The sequence below is a fragment of the Hyperolius riggenbachi genome, chromosome 3 (genome assembly GCF_040937935.1).
Source record: "Hyperolius riggenbachi isolate aHypRig1 chromosome 3, aHypRig1.pri, whole genome shotgun sequence".
NCBI classification, from domain to species: Eukaryota; Metazoa; Chordata; class Amphibia; order Anura; family Hyperoliidae; genus Hyperolius; species Hyperolius riggenbachi.
The window spans coordinates 326,843,849-326,859,783 of record NC_090648.1 but is presented as its reverse complement, the minus strand read 5'-3'; the positions used below and the strand labels follow the sequence as shown (position 1 = coordinate 326,859,783).

At 43.8% G+C, this 15,935-nt stretch overlaps 1 protein-coding gene across 4 annotated transcripts in view; it reads right to left on the bottom strand.

The window, feature by feature from the left end:
* Positions 1-15,935, bottom strand: part of CEP290 (centrosomal protein 290) — a 272,670-nt gene that overhangs the window by 40,258 nt on the left and 216,477 nt on the right. For all 4 annotated transcript variants that reach the window (XM_068276835.1, XM_068276834.1, XM_068276837.1 and 1 more), the window contains 4 exons: positions 11,820-11,906; positions 7,180-7,344; positions 4,728-4,850; positions 473-642 (listed from right to left, as the gene is read on the bottom strand). In XM_068276835.1, the coding sequence (XP_068132936.1) occupies positions 473-642; positions 4,728-4,850; positions 7,180-7,344; positions 11,820-11,906 (545 nt within the window). The remainder of the gene's footprint in view (positions 1-472; positions 643-4,727; positions 4,851-7,179; positions 7,345-11,819; positions 11,907-15,935) is intronic.

Below are 15,935 nucleotides of genomic sequence, written 5' to 3'. Positions count from 1 at the left end.
ATTAATCTAAACATTAAAGGAAACATCCAAGCTGGTGAAAAAAAGGATCCACTTACCTGGGGCTTCCTCCAGCCCGTGGCAGCCATCCTGTGCCCTCGCCGCAGCTCCGGTGGCTCTCGGTCTTCTGCGCTGGCACAGCCGACCTCGCCAGGTTGGGTTCCGGGTTGGCTTCTTCTGTGCTCCACCGCGTGGGTCACGTGGCCTCTCCGATGTCATCAGAACGGTACTGCGCAGGTGGAGAGCAGAAGAAACCGACCCGGAACCCGACCTGGCAAGGTTGGCTGCACCAGTGGAGAAGACCGGGAGCCACTGGAGCTGCGGCGAGGGCACAGGAACGGCTGCCACGGGCTGAAGGAAGCCCCAGGTAAGTGGATATTATTTTTTCCCCCAGCTTGCACCATTCTTTTGAGCCTCTTAATAAAGAGTACTATGTATAACAAACAGTGCACAATCAAAAAACAACAGCACCTACTTGCTAACAACTGACTTCCAGGCCTTTCCTTCTGCTCCTTCCAATTGAGGTCCTCTGCTTTCAACTAAGCTTAGCTTGTTTCTGGTGCCTTCCAGGTTTGCAGTCAGTTTTTCATTAACTACCTCCAGATTTCTTTTGGCTATCCGCAGCTTTTCTGAGGTTTCAGTTTCCTATGTAAAAGGCCAAATTACAGAACATGTGAAGGATCATAACCACTAGTCTTTGGGGTTATTTTTGGGGTTAGTGAAAATGACCACCTCCTGATGAGTTACGGGTGTCTGGTGACGAAACTAGTCAGGAAGAGCTTTGGACGGCGTCACAGCAAGGATAGGAATGCTGGTGGAGCTGGGAGGAGAGTTTGAAACCAGCGAAGCTGCCGTGGGGTCTGCCTGACCGTGCGGGGAGAGCCCGCTGGCAAGAAAAACTCTGCCTGTTAAACCAAGCCGGAGGATGTGAGTGCAATTGTTGAATAAATGATTGCTTTTAGTGAAACATGTTTGCGCTATGATCCTTGTTATTGCTCTGAGGTACGGACATGCTGAAGCTGCAACTGACAACATAGGAGAGTGAAGGATTTGACCGAGTGGCGAGGGGAGCCCATTAAATGCCCCGCAGGTGAAATTGGCCATTTTAGTGTTGGTCATGAATACTCTGTGAGTCGTTCACCAATTGGGTGTTGGTGGTGGAAATAAGTCTTGGTTAAAGAGAATCTGTATTGTTAAAATCGCACAAAAGTAAACATACCAGTGCGTTAGGGGACATCTCCTATTACCCTCTGTCACAATTTCGCCGCTCCTCGCCGCATTAAAAGTGGTTAAAAACAGTTTTAAAAAGTTTGCTTATAAACAAACAAAATGGCCACCAAAACAGGAAGTAGGTTGATGTACAGTATGTCCACACATAGAAAATACATCCATACACAAGCAGGCTATATACACCCTTCCTTTTGAATCTCAAGAGATCATTTGTGTGTTTCTTTCCCCCTGCAGCTATCTTCCACTGAAGTGTCAGGCTGTTTCTTCCTGCAGAGTGCAGACAGCTCTGCCTGTATGTAATTCCTCAGTATGTGAAAGCTCAGCCAGCTCAGAGGAGGATTTATCCAGCTTGTAAAAGATAAGAGAGAAGAGAGAAGCTGCCCTAATCTAAATAATACACAGGCAGTGTGCAGAGAGGGGCCTGGAGGGGGGAGATGCATCACAGAACCACAACACTGAAGAACTTGGCAGCCTTCCAGACACAGGCTGACAAGTCTGACAAGAGAGAGATAAGTTGATTTATTACAGAGATGGTGATAGTAAAACATGCTGCCGTAAGCCAGAACACATTAGAATAGCTTTTGGAACTTGTAGGATGATAAAAAACAGGATGCAATTTTTGTTACGGAGTCTCTTTAAGCTGTTCAGCGCTGACAAAGTAGAAGAAAGTGCATATTGAAGGTGGAACTTGACCTGAATGGAGCGAATCAGCATATGAGAAACTTGGTTCACACATAGCAAACCTGAGGCTTAACTTTAGATTGATTTTTTTTTGCATTTCTGTTCTTATTGTTGCTTGTATTGAAATAGGAATTGTGGTGTATATGCAAAGTGTACTTATTGGGATTTCAATGAGGAAACTTTGTGATAATACTCTTTGGTGTGAGTGCTAAGTTGTTGTAGAAAGGTATGCAAGTTCAAAAGATGAACCAGATTCATTGACTCTTTTTAAAAGCTGCTTCTCGTATGTGATGTAAACTTCTTTTATTTTTTTACTGAACATATGGTTTCAAGAAATGACAAGCAGCAATACCACTTTAGTATACTATTATTTCCTTTTGTGTCTGATCACATGTACTCTGGAAAAGATTAGAGACAGTAGCCAGCTCTGTTGATCAGACATCCCAGAGCTGCCGTGACCAGAAGAGGAAGGGCAAAGCAGGAGACTTCGACCTTCAGGGCTGCCAGCATTCCAGAGGTATAACTAGGAGGAGACAGGACTTTAAAGTGGAAATATCATCAAATTCTCCCCTCTGCGCTAAAAGATTTAGCCACGCCATAATAACTGTCAGCAACAAACCACTTTTTCGTTATACCAAAGCTAAGCTAAGCACATAGGTGCGTTCATGCTGGATGCACATACCGCTGTGCATTGTCCGTTCCTCTCCTCATCTCCATAATAACTCCTTGAAAAAAATCAGACTTTTGGCTTAAGTTACATTTTCAGACAGGAAGAGGCAGGCTTGCTATGATGTTCCATGCCATCACCCTACTACTTCATTCTTTTTTTCAGGTCAAATTTACACTTTGAAGCTGAATTTGGGCAGGTACTACAAAAACAGGCATTTAACGTATTCATCTATATATTAAACATGCACTAGAGGGAACCCCTCAGACACATCCTTTATTCCCCTATTCAATATATGGAGATCTTGTATTTCCTGGCTGGGAAGGCAGAAGGTGGTATAAATGACAATATTACTGAAACAGTTATATTTAAGCAGGAAATTACCACTAATTATCCCAGCAAAGGTTGCCAGAACTGTATGGACAAGCAAATAGTCCAGGGTAAAACCACAGAAATCATATATAGATTGCTTATGTGCTGACACTGCAGGCCAAATAGAATCAATAAGTAAGTTCCATCCTCGTTACCTTTGCACTAACAATGGTTTGTTCCGAGAGAGGCATATCTGCTGGACATGTCCTGTTGTCAAATAATCCTAAGCAAGTAGAAACACTGATCACTAACAGACTTCACTTCAATATATCACTGGCAGCCTAATCAAATTGCCTTGCACCACTAGTGTCTCTGGTATCTAAACCAATTAAATTCATAGGACATATTCCTTCAACTGGTTGCCGAAACACTGCAGACTCACAATGATCTCCTGCTATTTCCATTGCAAAAGCTCTCATTAAACCGGAAGATATTAACTCTAACAAGGTCTTATTCAGTATACCAGAGGGAATGACAGGCAAATTTGACGCCACATGGGATTTCTGGGCTTACTGTGAGGTTTTCAATTAAGATCCCGCAACTGGCACAGTTCGTCAGATGACTGCATTGTTTTATACATGTACTTACTCCCAGGCCAATGCTTATAGGGAAAATAAATGTACATGTCAAAATTAAATTCCTTTTTCATGTTTGTAGTGCTATGTTGTGTTTTGCTCGTGTTCTTTCTAAGCAGTAGGTCATTAACTTTAGTCATGTGACCGTAAGTCACATGGCAAACGTTACCGTCCTGGAGTGCGACCAAAGAATAGGAAGACGTGAAAACTCACAACGGCACCCAAGAGGTGGTAAATGCACATTTTTGGCATGGCTTGCATACAATTTTTTTTTTTTTTATCATCGTGTGGGTTGTGAGGTGTTATTCCATGCTACCTAATTCTGATATCTGAGAGGGGGGAATCAGGCATACAGCATCCTACCTGTTGTGTTTGTTGCTGGTGGGGGTGGGGTGTGGGGGGGGGGGGGGTAACAGGCTACCTAAGGGCTTGCTCGCATTGTTGTGCCGCTATGCAACACTGGTGGCCAGCCATGCATTTTACAGAAATGCTACAATGCTCTCCATTGCAGCCCCACCCCCGTTTCATAACACTGAATGGGGCAGTGCTGTGTTGTTCATAAAATGTCCCTGCATATCGTATACTGAGGTGTTGATGAAACCAGCAAAGCATCACGACAGTGTGCTTGAGTCTTTTGGGTGGGCGGATTTTAATACTCCCGCCCTGAGAGCTATTTTGCTTAAAAACTGCACCGTTCCTGCCTTTGCTGATAACTGTCCTGTCAAAAACACAGCAGCTTAGAATGAAAGTTATTATCAGGCCTAAGGTATCATTCTTTCCCATTTCTTCTTATCAGTATATGCTTTGTACTAAGAACTTATGGCATAGCAGTGAAATGCAGCATATAAAGGAGAATGTGCAATGAGCATCAGGTTGCAGTATGCCAAAAAATACTAATATAAAAGCGCATGAATGTGAAGTCATTTAAATTTAGCTTACTAGGATCAGAATGAATCATTCAAAGGACAGACAGGAAATGACTCAGTCAAAAGAAGAAATGATTGGAGTATTTTCCATTGAGTGAGGTGAAGAAGCATTAGCCTGATTCAGAAGAAAAGTGGCATACACAGGAGTAATTACACCCAAACAGCACCTGCACAATTAACTTACATGAAGGATTGTATAGAGACTGCCTGAATGGCTTAATCATATGTGACTGATATGATTTTTAGAAGGTTCACATCACATGGGCATTGTATTCTTACCGTTTTCAGTTCCTTCCGAAGTCTCTCATTTTCAGCAATTACTTTTTCCGTGCCTTTTGTCTTTGCCTCATATCTTGTGCTCAACTGTCCACCCACGTGCAGCTGCACCTTTTCAAGTTCAGACTGTGTGTGCGGTAAGACAAAAAAATAACACTGATTGATCTTATACAGTGCAGAGAATTGTATCACTACAGTCCCTGGTACATGAATATATTGCTCTATGTGTGTAGGAAAAATTCAATACCTTTTAAAGTTGACCTTCAGCAAAGCTGTTCTTAATGTGAACTTATAATGACATTGAACCTATAAATTCGATAAAACATCTACAATCAAGGCTCGTTAGTTCTCTAGCACCCTCTATGCAAAAACTGACCTCCAACTCTCAGTGTCAGCATAGGTATGCCTCAATGCAAAGCCTGCCTCTCTCTCAGCGCTCTGGCTTTGTTACTAGAGGTTGTTACGTATATACTGACTACCAAAGGTTAAAGAAAAATGAAATTAAAAAAAAGATACAGTGGTCTGCTATTAATGAACCCAGGTTGTTTTCTTTAATTGTTTTGTTACATGCATAGCTAAATTAGCAGTAAGTTAGCTGGTAACACCATTTTCAGCAATCTTCCTGGCCCGCTTGCACTGCTTTTGCAGCACTTGCCAATCACCAGCAATTGGCAAAGCGCTGCATCAATGGAACTCTATGTGTCCCCTCTGTACTATCACAAGCAATAAAAGGCAGACCTCGGTCAGGAAGAAGAACTTTTATATCCCCTTAAACATTTGGTTTACTAGGCAGGAATTTTTGTCCTGGAGGGTCACTGGTAATGATGTTACTGGATAACTAACCTTTGATTTTCAGTATAAAGCTGCCCATACATTGCTCGATATATGGCCAGTTCAAAAACAGCCCCAGTGACGCCGAACAGGGGCCAGGAGTCACACTGGCAGAAAGGTGAGCCTTTAACGCAACACACACACTTATATACTTGGGGGGGGGGGGGGCACTGTCAGTTGTCACGATATAGAATGTTTTTACCTCTGTGCACCCAATTAATTCCTTGCGTCCAAGATTTTTCACCATTCCTAATCAATCCATTTGACCAATTTTGGTCAGAAATGAATTGAAAGATCAGGCGGCCATGTTGCACCACCGATTTCTCTTCCTATTCAATAAAATTATCAAATCGGAAGGTCGATCGTCCTGCATTATTGAGTAATGTATGGGCACCCTAATCCTCCAAGACAGATAACATGAGATGATACTCAAGATGTCGCAAACCTCAGGGCAGGAAAAAGGTTTCCAGAGCCCTTCTACCAATGGCTTGATCCTGAGCCACGAAGAGATCCATCCTATAATGCCTGATGAAGCAATGGTAGCTTGACCAGATGGAAGCTATATGAGTCACTCCTCCTCTAGGTTGCTGTTGTTATTTTAGCGGAATAAGCTGATAATTATTCATCGCTATATAAGCTTCTCCTCTCATTGCTGCCTGTATGCACCCTGACATGTTAACTTGGAAACACTAGATGTTCTGAAAGCCTAATTCTGTTCCACATTTTCTAAACTAAAACCTTATTATAGTTAAAGATTGTTGTTCTTTCTCATTTCTGGGGAGCACCATAAATAATGTAATCTTGAAACCTGTAAAAGTAGGGCCAGATTTAGCACAGGGCATGCACTTAGATGCAACAGTGTGCTGAGAGGCAGCTGTCATAACTTTGCGCACACACTGACATCACTACCCTCAGAGCATAGAGAACTGGATAGGGGGAACTGGATGAGACTTGTCAACCAGCCCAACCACCCAGCTCTCTATGCCCCCCCCCCCCCCCCCCCCGCCTGCGACCAGCCAGGTGTATAGATCTGTGCACAACAATAATATCCAGCTTGCACATCTAGCTCTGTATGATCTGCGGGTGGTGATGTCTGTGTGGCTTCAGGATGGTGAGTGGGGGCCAGCCAGGCAGGTGAAGAAGAAGACACCTGAGGAGGATCAGGTAACTAAAGCTGAGTGCTGTCATAGCAGCAATGCTATGATATGCGCCCCGCGCAAGAGTAAATCGGGGATCCGGTGATTACCAGACCCCAAATGACATCTCCCTCCGTGTTGCTACAACTCGGAGGGGGAATAGTATTTAACTCCACGGGGGAGTTTAGCAGCAGCAGGGAGAGCCGAGAACACGTATGCAGCTGAGGGCCAGTTCAGCCAGGGAACAGTGGCAACAACTTGTGGTACAGTTCACCGTGTTTGCATCAAGATTTGCGAGTTCAGCAAAGGGCAGGGTTTAGGGGAACATATTTGATTAGTCCATTTTTTTTAAGCAGCATAAATGCACTTCCTCATAGACCATCCCTAATGGTCATGTCACATCCCCTTCAAATTTTCCTCTGGCTGCTAAGATAATCGTGTGATAAGTTTTCTTTATAGCAGGTTCTACTGAAAACTAAAAGTCTTACCTTAAGTCTTTCATTTTCCATTTCTAAGCTGGTTAGTTTTTCATTGGCCACAACCCCAGGAGCTTTCTTCAACTCCTCATTCTCTCTCTGAACTCTTTCCACCACTCTCTTCATTAAACCAATGGTCTTCTCCAGCTCTGGTATAGTCTTTCCACTTCTTCCGGACTTTTATTCATAAATGACAGAAACAAATAATCAGACAGTAAAACTAATTACATGGAAACATGATAGCTTATTGATTTACAAATGAATTGAGCTCTGTGTTTTCCATATTAATGAGTCACACTGGGAATGCAGTTATTGCTGTGCGTAGCGTGTGGCAGGGCCATACAGTCTGAGCTTCCAGAGAAGCCTTTCTCAACCTTTTTACCCTGGAGGAACCCTGCAAATAACGTTTGTATCTCAAGGAACCCCTGCAAACTATTTTTTAATTTCGAGGAACCCCTGTATTTATTATTCCAGCAGCATGGTCTTTAAAAGTAGGTGAAGCTGTTAATTTCACTAACTCCTATTACACTACCACTCATTATACTGTGCTCATTATTATTCTGAGCCCCAGTTTATTGCTGCTTTTTACAATACCCCCTATTATAATGTGCTCTATTATACTTCCTCCACGATGGGGGGGGGGGGGGGGGGGTATGCCAAGGAACCCTGATGTTCCAGGGAACCCTGGTTGAGAAAGCCTGTTCGAGAGTAAATACCAGAGAACAAAACTTGATAGTAGAAGGAAAACATGCTTTCTCATTCAAAGTATTCATTCTGTAGCAGCAGTACTGGGCACAAAGATTACAAGGGTTGTGCCATGTGGGCAGTTTTCCCTTCCAGCAACATGATTACTGCAGTGGGGTCACTTGCATGTTTTCACATTTCACCCAGTGTTGTGGCTAGAGACTGGAATAAGGTAAAGCCATGTACGCTCGCTTTACAAAGGTAGTTAGAAACATCCAATGAATGACAGATACAGCCGTATTGACAATTGTGGAAAATGTAGTCAAACGAGAACAGCCAACATCAGGCATTTGCCATTTGCCCGATCCCACTGGTGGATCTACTCAGACGACTGGTGGAGAAGATATTGTGCAATCGGCCAAGTGTGTAAAATATTGTTTAACTCTTTAGCAGCCAATTTACTTAGAAGCTTGCAAGAGTTCCAGGCCAATTTATTTTAGCACTTTTTAATTTCTTGTTAGATTTCCTTGCTTCTAATTAGTACTGCTGTAATGTGTATTTATGGCCACCTGTTACTGGGGGCAGTGTGAGACAAAAACAGAGGACTTCTGCTGTCAGTTTCTATATTTTCTGGTAGAGATCAAAGCATTCCAAGAATTTACAGCACAACAAGTTCTGCTGACAGTGGTCAAACACAGTGCACTATCTCAAATGAGATACCTCTATTGAAGCTGCTAATGGGTTAAGCGACATTGTTTTACAGCATGTGCACATGTCGTGCAAAATGTCACTTGCACATGTATTATTTAAATTACATAGCCGTGTGGAATATCGGTGTAGGAAAATGTCGCCTGAATGGCTCGTTTCTCTTTGTTGGAGGTAAAGTAGTTTACACAAAGTTGCTTGTTTGTTTGTGGCGACTTTAATCAAGCGCGTGTATGGGACTTTACACTACGCCTATTAGAGATGGTCAATGCGATGTAGATAATCTCTCTTGCATGCAAATTTTGTGTAAATTGTATGAAGCTTGGCATTTGGCTAATCAAGTTTGACAAAAAGTGCAATAGATTGGCCCAATTCCAAACTGTATACAATTTGTATGAAATGTGCATGCTGGCCAGACTTCTTTACATCTCACTGACCATCTCTAGTCACAATCTATAATGCAACAGTCAGCATCCTGGTTAGTGAACACAAGATCACTCCAGTAACTAGTTTTCTGTTCCAAAACTTGTCCTCACAACCTACCAAAAGCACATGTTTTTCAGGTAGCCTCAGGAGGGATTATTAGTGCAACTATGCAATTCAATATTTGGTAGCTCAATATTCAGCATTCCTATAAACTGTCTGATTTATACAGTACAGCCTTAATGTTGGTGCCGCACAGCTATACCTGAAGTATTTACATCTGAGAATAATGATTTCACACTGAGACAGATGATTAGACACCTACCATCATATGTACCTCCCTTTGGGTGAATAATTTATGATATTTGTTAAGCTAGGGCTAGGCATACACAAGCTAGATGTGGTAAATTAGTAATATCTACTTGATATCAATGATATACCGCTATTTCACAGCGCCCCATAAGATATTAGATCAGATCTCAGCAGAGATTCATTGTGATAAGTCTCTCCCAGCAGCAGCCACAAAGCCTTGTAGAAAGTTATGGAACCTAGTGTTCTCATTACCTTCCCCACTGTAGAAATTGCATGTCACCTTCAGTTTTCCGAAGAGAACTGTCACATAAGCTACTTAGATAACATGCATAAATCAAACCCAAACCACCTAATCAACAAGGTAAGTGAAGAGTTATAATTCATTACTAACTGTGCATGTTTGGTGAGATCAGAGACCTCCATTACCCAAGAATTATTTACAGGAGTGTTGTGGCTGCTGCTAGTTCTTTCTTGGGACTCCATCCCTCGGGCAACAGTTTGGGATTGAGTTCTGTACAGAGCCATTGCTAGCATTGTGGGCAGCACGGTGGCATAGTGGTTAGCGCTCTCGCCTTGCAACGCTGGGTCACCCGGTTTGAATCCCAGCCAGGTCGACATCTTCAAGGAATTTGTATGCTCTCCCCGTGTTTGTGTGGGTTTCCTCCAGGCACGCCGGTTTCCTCCCACATCCCAAAAACATACAGATAAGTGAATTGGCTTCCTCCTAAATTGGCCCTAGACTAGAATACATGCACTACACCATAGTCATATGACTATTGTAGGGACTAGATTGTGAACCCCTCTGAGGGACAGTTAGTGACAAAAACGATATACTCTGTACAGCGCTGCGTAATATGTCGGCGCTATATAAATACTTGAATAAATAGCATGCAGGTTTGCAACATGTTCTGTTGCTATAGAGAGGGGAGAAGGAGACATGCACTAGGCTGAGCCAATCCCTCAGGCTGATCATTCACAATGCATTGACAGGGATCAGGGGCCAATCTACAAACGCTGGATATTCGGCAGAGGCATCCCTGACCTTCCATATCGGCCAAGAACCATCTAGCGTGTGTACAAGGCTTAATAGCATTACTTCTCAGTAATCTGAGTTCTATATTTATCATTGTCTATCTGCATGTCATGCCTTATCTAGACATAAGGACGCCACACACACACATCAATCTTATCATTTGATTCCCTGCAGATTGTGTTAAGTTCGTGCACACGCCAGGGGGGAGGGGGGGTTATGTGTGTTAAGGAAAGGCACCCACAGGAGGAGGGGGAGTGTGGTTATGGTTAGGTGCACACCAGGGGGGGTGGGGGTTAAGGTTAGTAACTACGGGGGGGGGGGGGGGGGGGGCATAGTGTTAAGGTTAAGCACTACCAGCAGAGTTCATTGTGACTCATTTTGATATGTTAATGCTGTGGATCCGTAAAAAAACAACAACAACAATATTTTCCTCCTATCTGAACGATCTTATCAAAAATACTATTAATCACACCATTAATACACACCTTCAAACACAAGTTGCCTGCCTACACTCTTTATGGTGTCCATACACGATACAATAAAAACTTTCGATTTTTCCGTTTTTTTTTTCATCTAATTGATCGAATCGAATGAAAGTCGAAAATATTTTTTTTTTCCGATCAAGAAATTCGAACGATTATCCCGGTTTTTCGAAAAAAATCTGATTGGACATGCTGGAAAAATCTTTATATTCGATCTAACGGGATAATCGAACTAAATTCTCTAATTGAATTTTTTTTTAAAGATAATCTGTATTGTTAAAATCGCACAAAAGTAAACATACCAGTGCGTTAGGGGACATCTCCTATTACCCTCTGTCACAATTTCGCCGCTCCTCGCCGCATTGAAAGTGGTTAAAAACAGTTTTAAAAAGTTTGTTTACAAACAAACAAAATGGCCACCAAAACAGGAAGTAGGTTGATGTACAGTATGTCCACACATAGAAAATACATCCATACACAAGCAGGCTGTATACAGCCTTCCTTTTTAATCTCAAGAGATCATTTGTGTGTTTCTTCCCCCCAGCAGCTATCTTCCACTGAAGTGTCAGGCTGTTTCTTCCTGCAGAGTGCATACAGCTCTGCCTGTATGTAATTCCTCAGTATGTGAAAGCCCAGCCAGCTCAGAGGAGGATTTATCCAGCTTGTAAAAGATAAGAGAGAAGAGAGAAGCTGCCCTAATCTAAATAATACACAGGCAGTGTGCAGAGAGGAGCCTGGAGGGGGGAGATGCATCACAGAACCACAACACTGAAGAACTTGGCAGCCTTCCAGACACAGGCTGACAAGTCTGACAAGAGAGAGATAAGTTGATTTATTACAGAGACTGTGATAGCAGAAAGTGCTGCAGTAAGCCACAACACATTAGAATAGCTTTTGGAACTTGTAGGATGATAAAAAAAAGGATGCAATTTTTGTTACGGAGTCTCTTTAAAATTATATGGACACCTTTAGTAACATATGCTTTAGTAAGTAGTAAAATACTAGTTACTTACACCTCGGACATTCCCAAGTTTCCTTTCAGCTTCTAGCTTATCTTTCTTCAGAGCTTCACACATTTCTTTCAAATCAGCTATCTGATCCTAAAGAGTCAAATGTGTATTAGCACAGTTTCACAGGTACAAGCGATCCATTGCACATCTATATACGTATTCAAAAAAGGTTACAGCTGGTAAACGACAACACTTTTGTTCAGACCTCAATCCTTCTCCAGGCTAAGTGTCTAACAATGAAACACAAATGTTACTAATAAGCTAAAGGTAGGACAGCCCTCAAATCTGTGTCCAAGCAACAGGTAAACAGTGAACAGGGTGACAACACAGACAATCATTACCAGTGTGAAGAAGTAAACTTTCTCAATGAGAAATTACATAATGAACAAAACATATGGCTACACATAAACTGAATTAATAGAGACCGCTAGAGTTCAACCATAATATGGTATAAGAGTGAATTACAAGAAAAAATATAAATAATGATCATGGCTTAACGCTGTTAGTGATGGTCATCGTTTTCATTCAATAAACCACTTTAAGGTCTGGGACCCACTTATGGCATTCTGTTATAAAACGCAAAGTGCCTGCAATTTCCACGATTTTTGTAACTATTGCGATTTGGCTCTGTATCCACTGATGCGATTGTGCTGCATGCAGTGATTTTTGCGCGATCACATTAAGTGGAACCACCCCCTTAGGGTTCCACTGTAGCAGCACTTTGCTGATTGCCAGCGATATGCAAGCACTGCAAAAGCGCTGCAAATAGGTCCCAGGCCTTTGCTGCAGCAATACTGGATCTATAATATATACACATCAAAAACAATTCCATTATATTTTCATGCTGATCCAGTCAGCCTTACATTGGTCACAGACTTTCTGTGGGGCACAGTGATACCCATGTTTGTTCTGGAGATCTGTACAAGTTCTGCAGCAATAAGTTCCTGGCTTTGCTGCCATCAGCTACTGACATGGCAGCAGTTATGCCAACTGAGGGATATCAAACCCCAGCATAAGCACAGATGTGTGTGATTTCTCCATATACAGTGGGTTGCAAAAGTATTCGGGCCCCCTTGAAGTTTTCCACATTTTGTCATATTACTGCAACAAACTTGCATCAATTTTATTGGAATTCCATGTGAAAGACTAATGCAAAGTCGTGTACATGTGAGAAGTGGATCGAAAATCATACATAATTCCAAACATTTTTTACAAATAAATTACTGCAAAGTGGGGTGTGCGTAATTATTCGGCCCCCTGAGTCAATACTTTGTAGAACCACCTTTTGCTGCAATTACAGCTGCCAGTCTTTTAGGGTATGTCTCTACCAGCTTTGCACATCTAGAGACTGAAATCCTTGCCCATTCTTCTTTGCAAAACAGCTCCAGCTCAGTCAGATTAGATGGACAGTGTTTGTGAATAGCAGTTTTCAGATCTTGCCACAGATCCTCGATTGGATTTAGATCTGGACTTTAACTGGGCCAATTTAACACATGGATATGTTTTGTTTGAAACCATTCCATTGTTGCCCTGGTTTTATGTTTAGGGTCATTGTCCTGCTGGAAGGTGAACCTCCGCCCCAGTCTCAAGTCTTTTGCAGTCTCCAAGAGGTTTTCTTCCAAGTTTGCCCTGTATTTGGCTCCATCCATCTTCCCATCAACTCTGACAAGCTTCCCTGTCCCTGCTGAAGAGATGCACCCCCCGAGCATTATGCTGCCACCACCATATTTGACAGTGGGGATGGTGTGTTCAGAGTGATGTGCAGTGTTAGTTTTCTGCCACACATAGCGTTTTGCATTTTGGCCAAAAAGTTCCATTTTGGTCTCATCTGACCAGAGCACCTTCTTCCACATGGTTGCTGTTTCCCCCACGTGGCTTGTGGCAAAATGCAAACGGGACTTCTTATGCTTTCTGTTAACAATGCCTTTCTTCTTGCCACTCTTCCATAAAGGCCAACTTTGTACAGTGCATGACTAATAGTTGTCCTATGGACAGAGTCTCCCACCTGAGCTTTAGATCTCTGCAGCTTGTCCAGAGTCACCATGGGCCTCTTGACTGCATTTCTGATCAGCGCTCTCCTTGTTCGGCCTGTGAGTTTAGGTGGATGGCCTTGTCTTGGTAGGTGTACAGTTGTGCCATACTCCTTCCATTTCTGAATGATCGCTTGAACAGTGCTCCGTGGGATGTTCAAGGCTTTGGAAATCTTTTTGTAGCCTAAGCCTGCTTTAAGTTTCTAAATAACTTTATCCCTGACCTGTCTGGTGTGTTCTTTGGACTTCATGGTGTTGTTGCTCCCAATATTCTCTTAGACAACCTCTGAGGCCGTCACGGAGCAGCTGTATTTGCACATTAGATTACACACAGGTGCACTCTATTTAGTCATTAGCACTCATCAGGCAATGTCTATGGGCAACTGACTGCACTCAGACCAAAGAGGGGGGGGGGGGGTCTGGCCTCTTTCTCCTCCCCTCCCCACGACCGCTGCTCCTGTTACCTTATCATGAGCGGGCGGCCGCTTGTCCGATTAGATTCCCCCGTAGCCGCTCTCCTCAGTGGCATCTCCTATTACAGCAGCGCGCTCGGCGGCTGCTGTGATGAGCAGGAAGCGGTACAGCGGTTCCCATGGTAACGGCGATGCATATCGCCGCTACAGGAAGCCGCTATACCACTTCCTGCTCATCACAGCAGCCGCCGAGCGCGCTGCTGTAATAGGAGATGCCACTGAGGAGAGCGGCTACGGGGGAATCTAATCGGACAAGCGGCCGCCCGCTCATGATAAGGTAACAGGAGCGGCGGCCGCGGAGGGGGGAGGGCACTACCTACCCATACTAGGAAGCTATACTGGGCACTATACTGGGGCACTACCTACCTATACTGGGCACTATACTAGCTATACTGGGCACTATACTGGGGCACTACCTACCTATACTGGGCACTATACTAGCTATACTGGGCACTTTAATGGCTATACTGGGGACTATACTGGGGCACTACCTATCCATACTGGGACTATACTAGCTATACTGGTCATTATACTAGCTATACTGGGGCTTGATACTAGCTATACTGGGGCACTATACACCTGTAGAGGGAAAAGTAGGCACAGAGACAGAATGTGTGTGTGTCCGGCAATCTAGTCGACACCCAGCGATGGTGAACACACAACAGCGGAAACAAAGTGGGAACGCAATCGCAAGAGTGGCGATTGCCAACAAGACTGAAAGAGCACAGGGATAGAATGTATGTGTGTCCACCAATCTAGTCGCCACCCAGCGACGGTGAACACACAACAGCGGAAACAAAGTGGGAACGCAATCGCAAGAATGGCGATTGCCAATAGTGACACGAGACTGAGCAGGACAGAGCACAAGGGTAGCAAAGACACAGCAAATAACCAAGATCAGAACATCAAGGAAAATAACAAACGCTAGCTAAACGCGAACACCACACTCATTCGCAACAGTGAACGCGTTTAAGCAAGATCACCGTGCATTAGGTGCCCAGTGATAAGCGTGCCACCCTAACTAACAAATGAAACACAAACACGAAATAGAGAACGCGAACGCTTGCTAAACGGTTACCTCACCGAGCCTACAGCAAGCGTTCGTACCAGACAAGACAGACAGAAGGAGCAGCCAGTAGCAACCGCAGCTCTGGCCTACACTCCCAGACAGAGTACAGAAGGAACCACCGCCGCTACCGCTAGGGCGAGTGCGATCCCAACAGACAAAACGATTTCCTGTCGACCGCCGCTGGCGACAAGACAATCGCAAGACAGAAGGAGTAGCCAGTAGCAACAGCAGCTCTGGCCTTCACTCCCAGGCAGAGTACAGAAGGAACCACCGCCGCTACCGCTAGGGCGAGTGCGATCCCAACAGACAGAACGATTTCCTGTCGACCGCCGCTGGCGACAAGACAATCGCAAGACAGAAGGAGTAGCCAGTAGCAACTGCAGCTCTGGCCTACACTCCCAGGCAGAGTACAGAAAGAACCACCACCGCTACCACTAGGGCGAGTGCGATCCCAACAGACAGAACGCTTCACTATCGCCAACCGCTGGCGACCGTGCAATCGCACAGACAAGACAGAATAGGCAGTACAAATTATACACAAACCGCC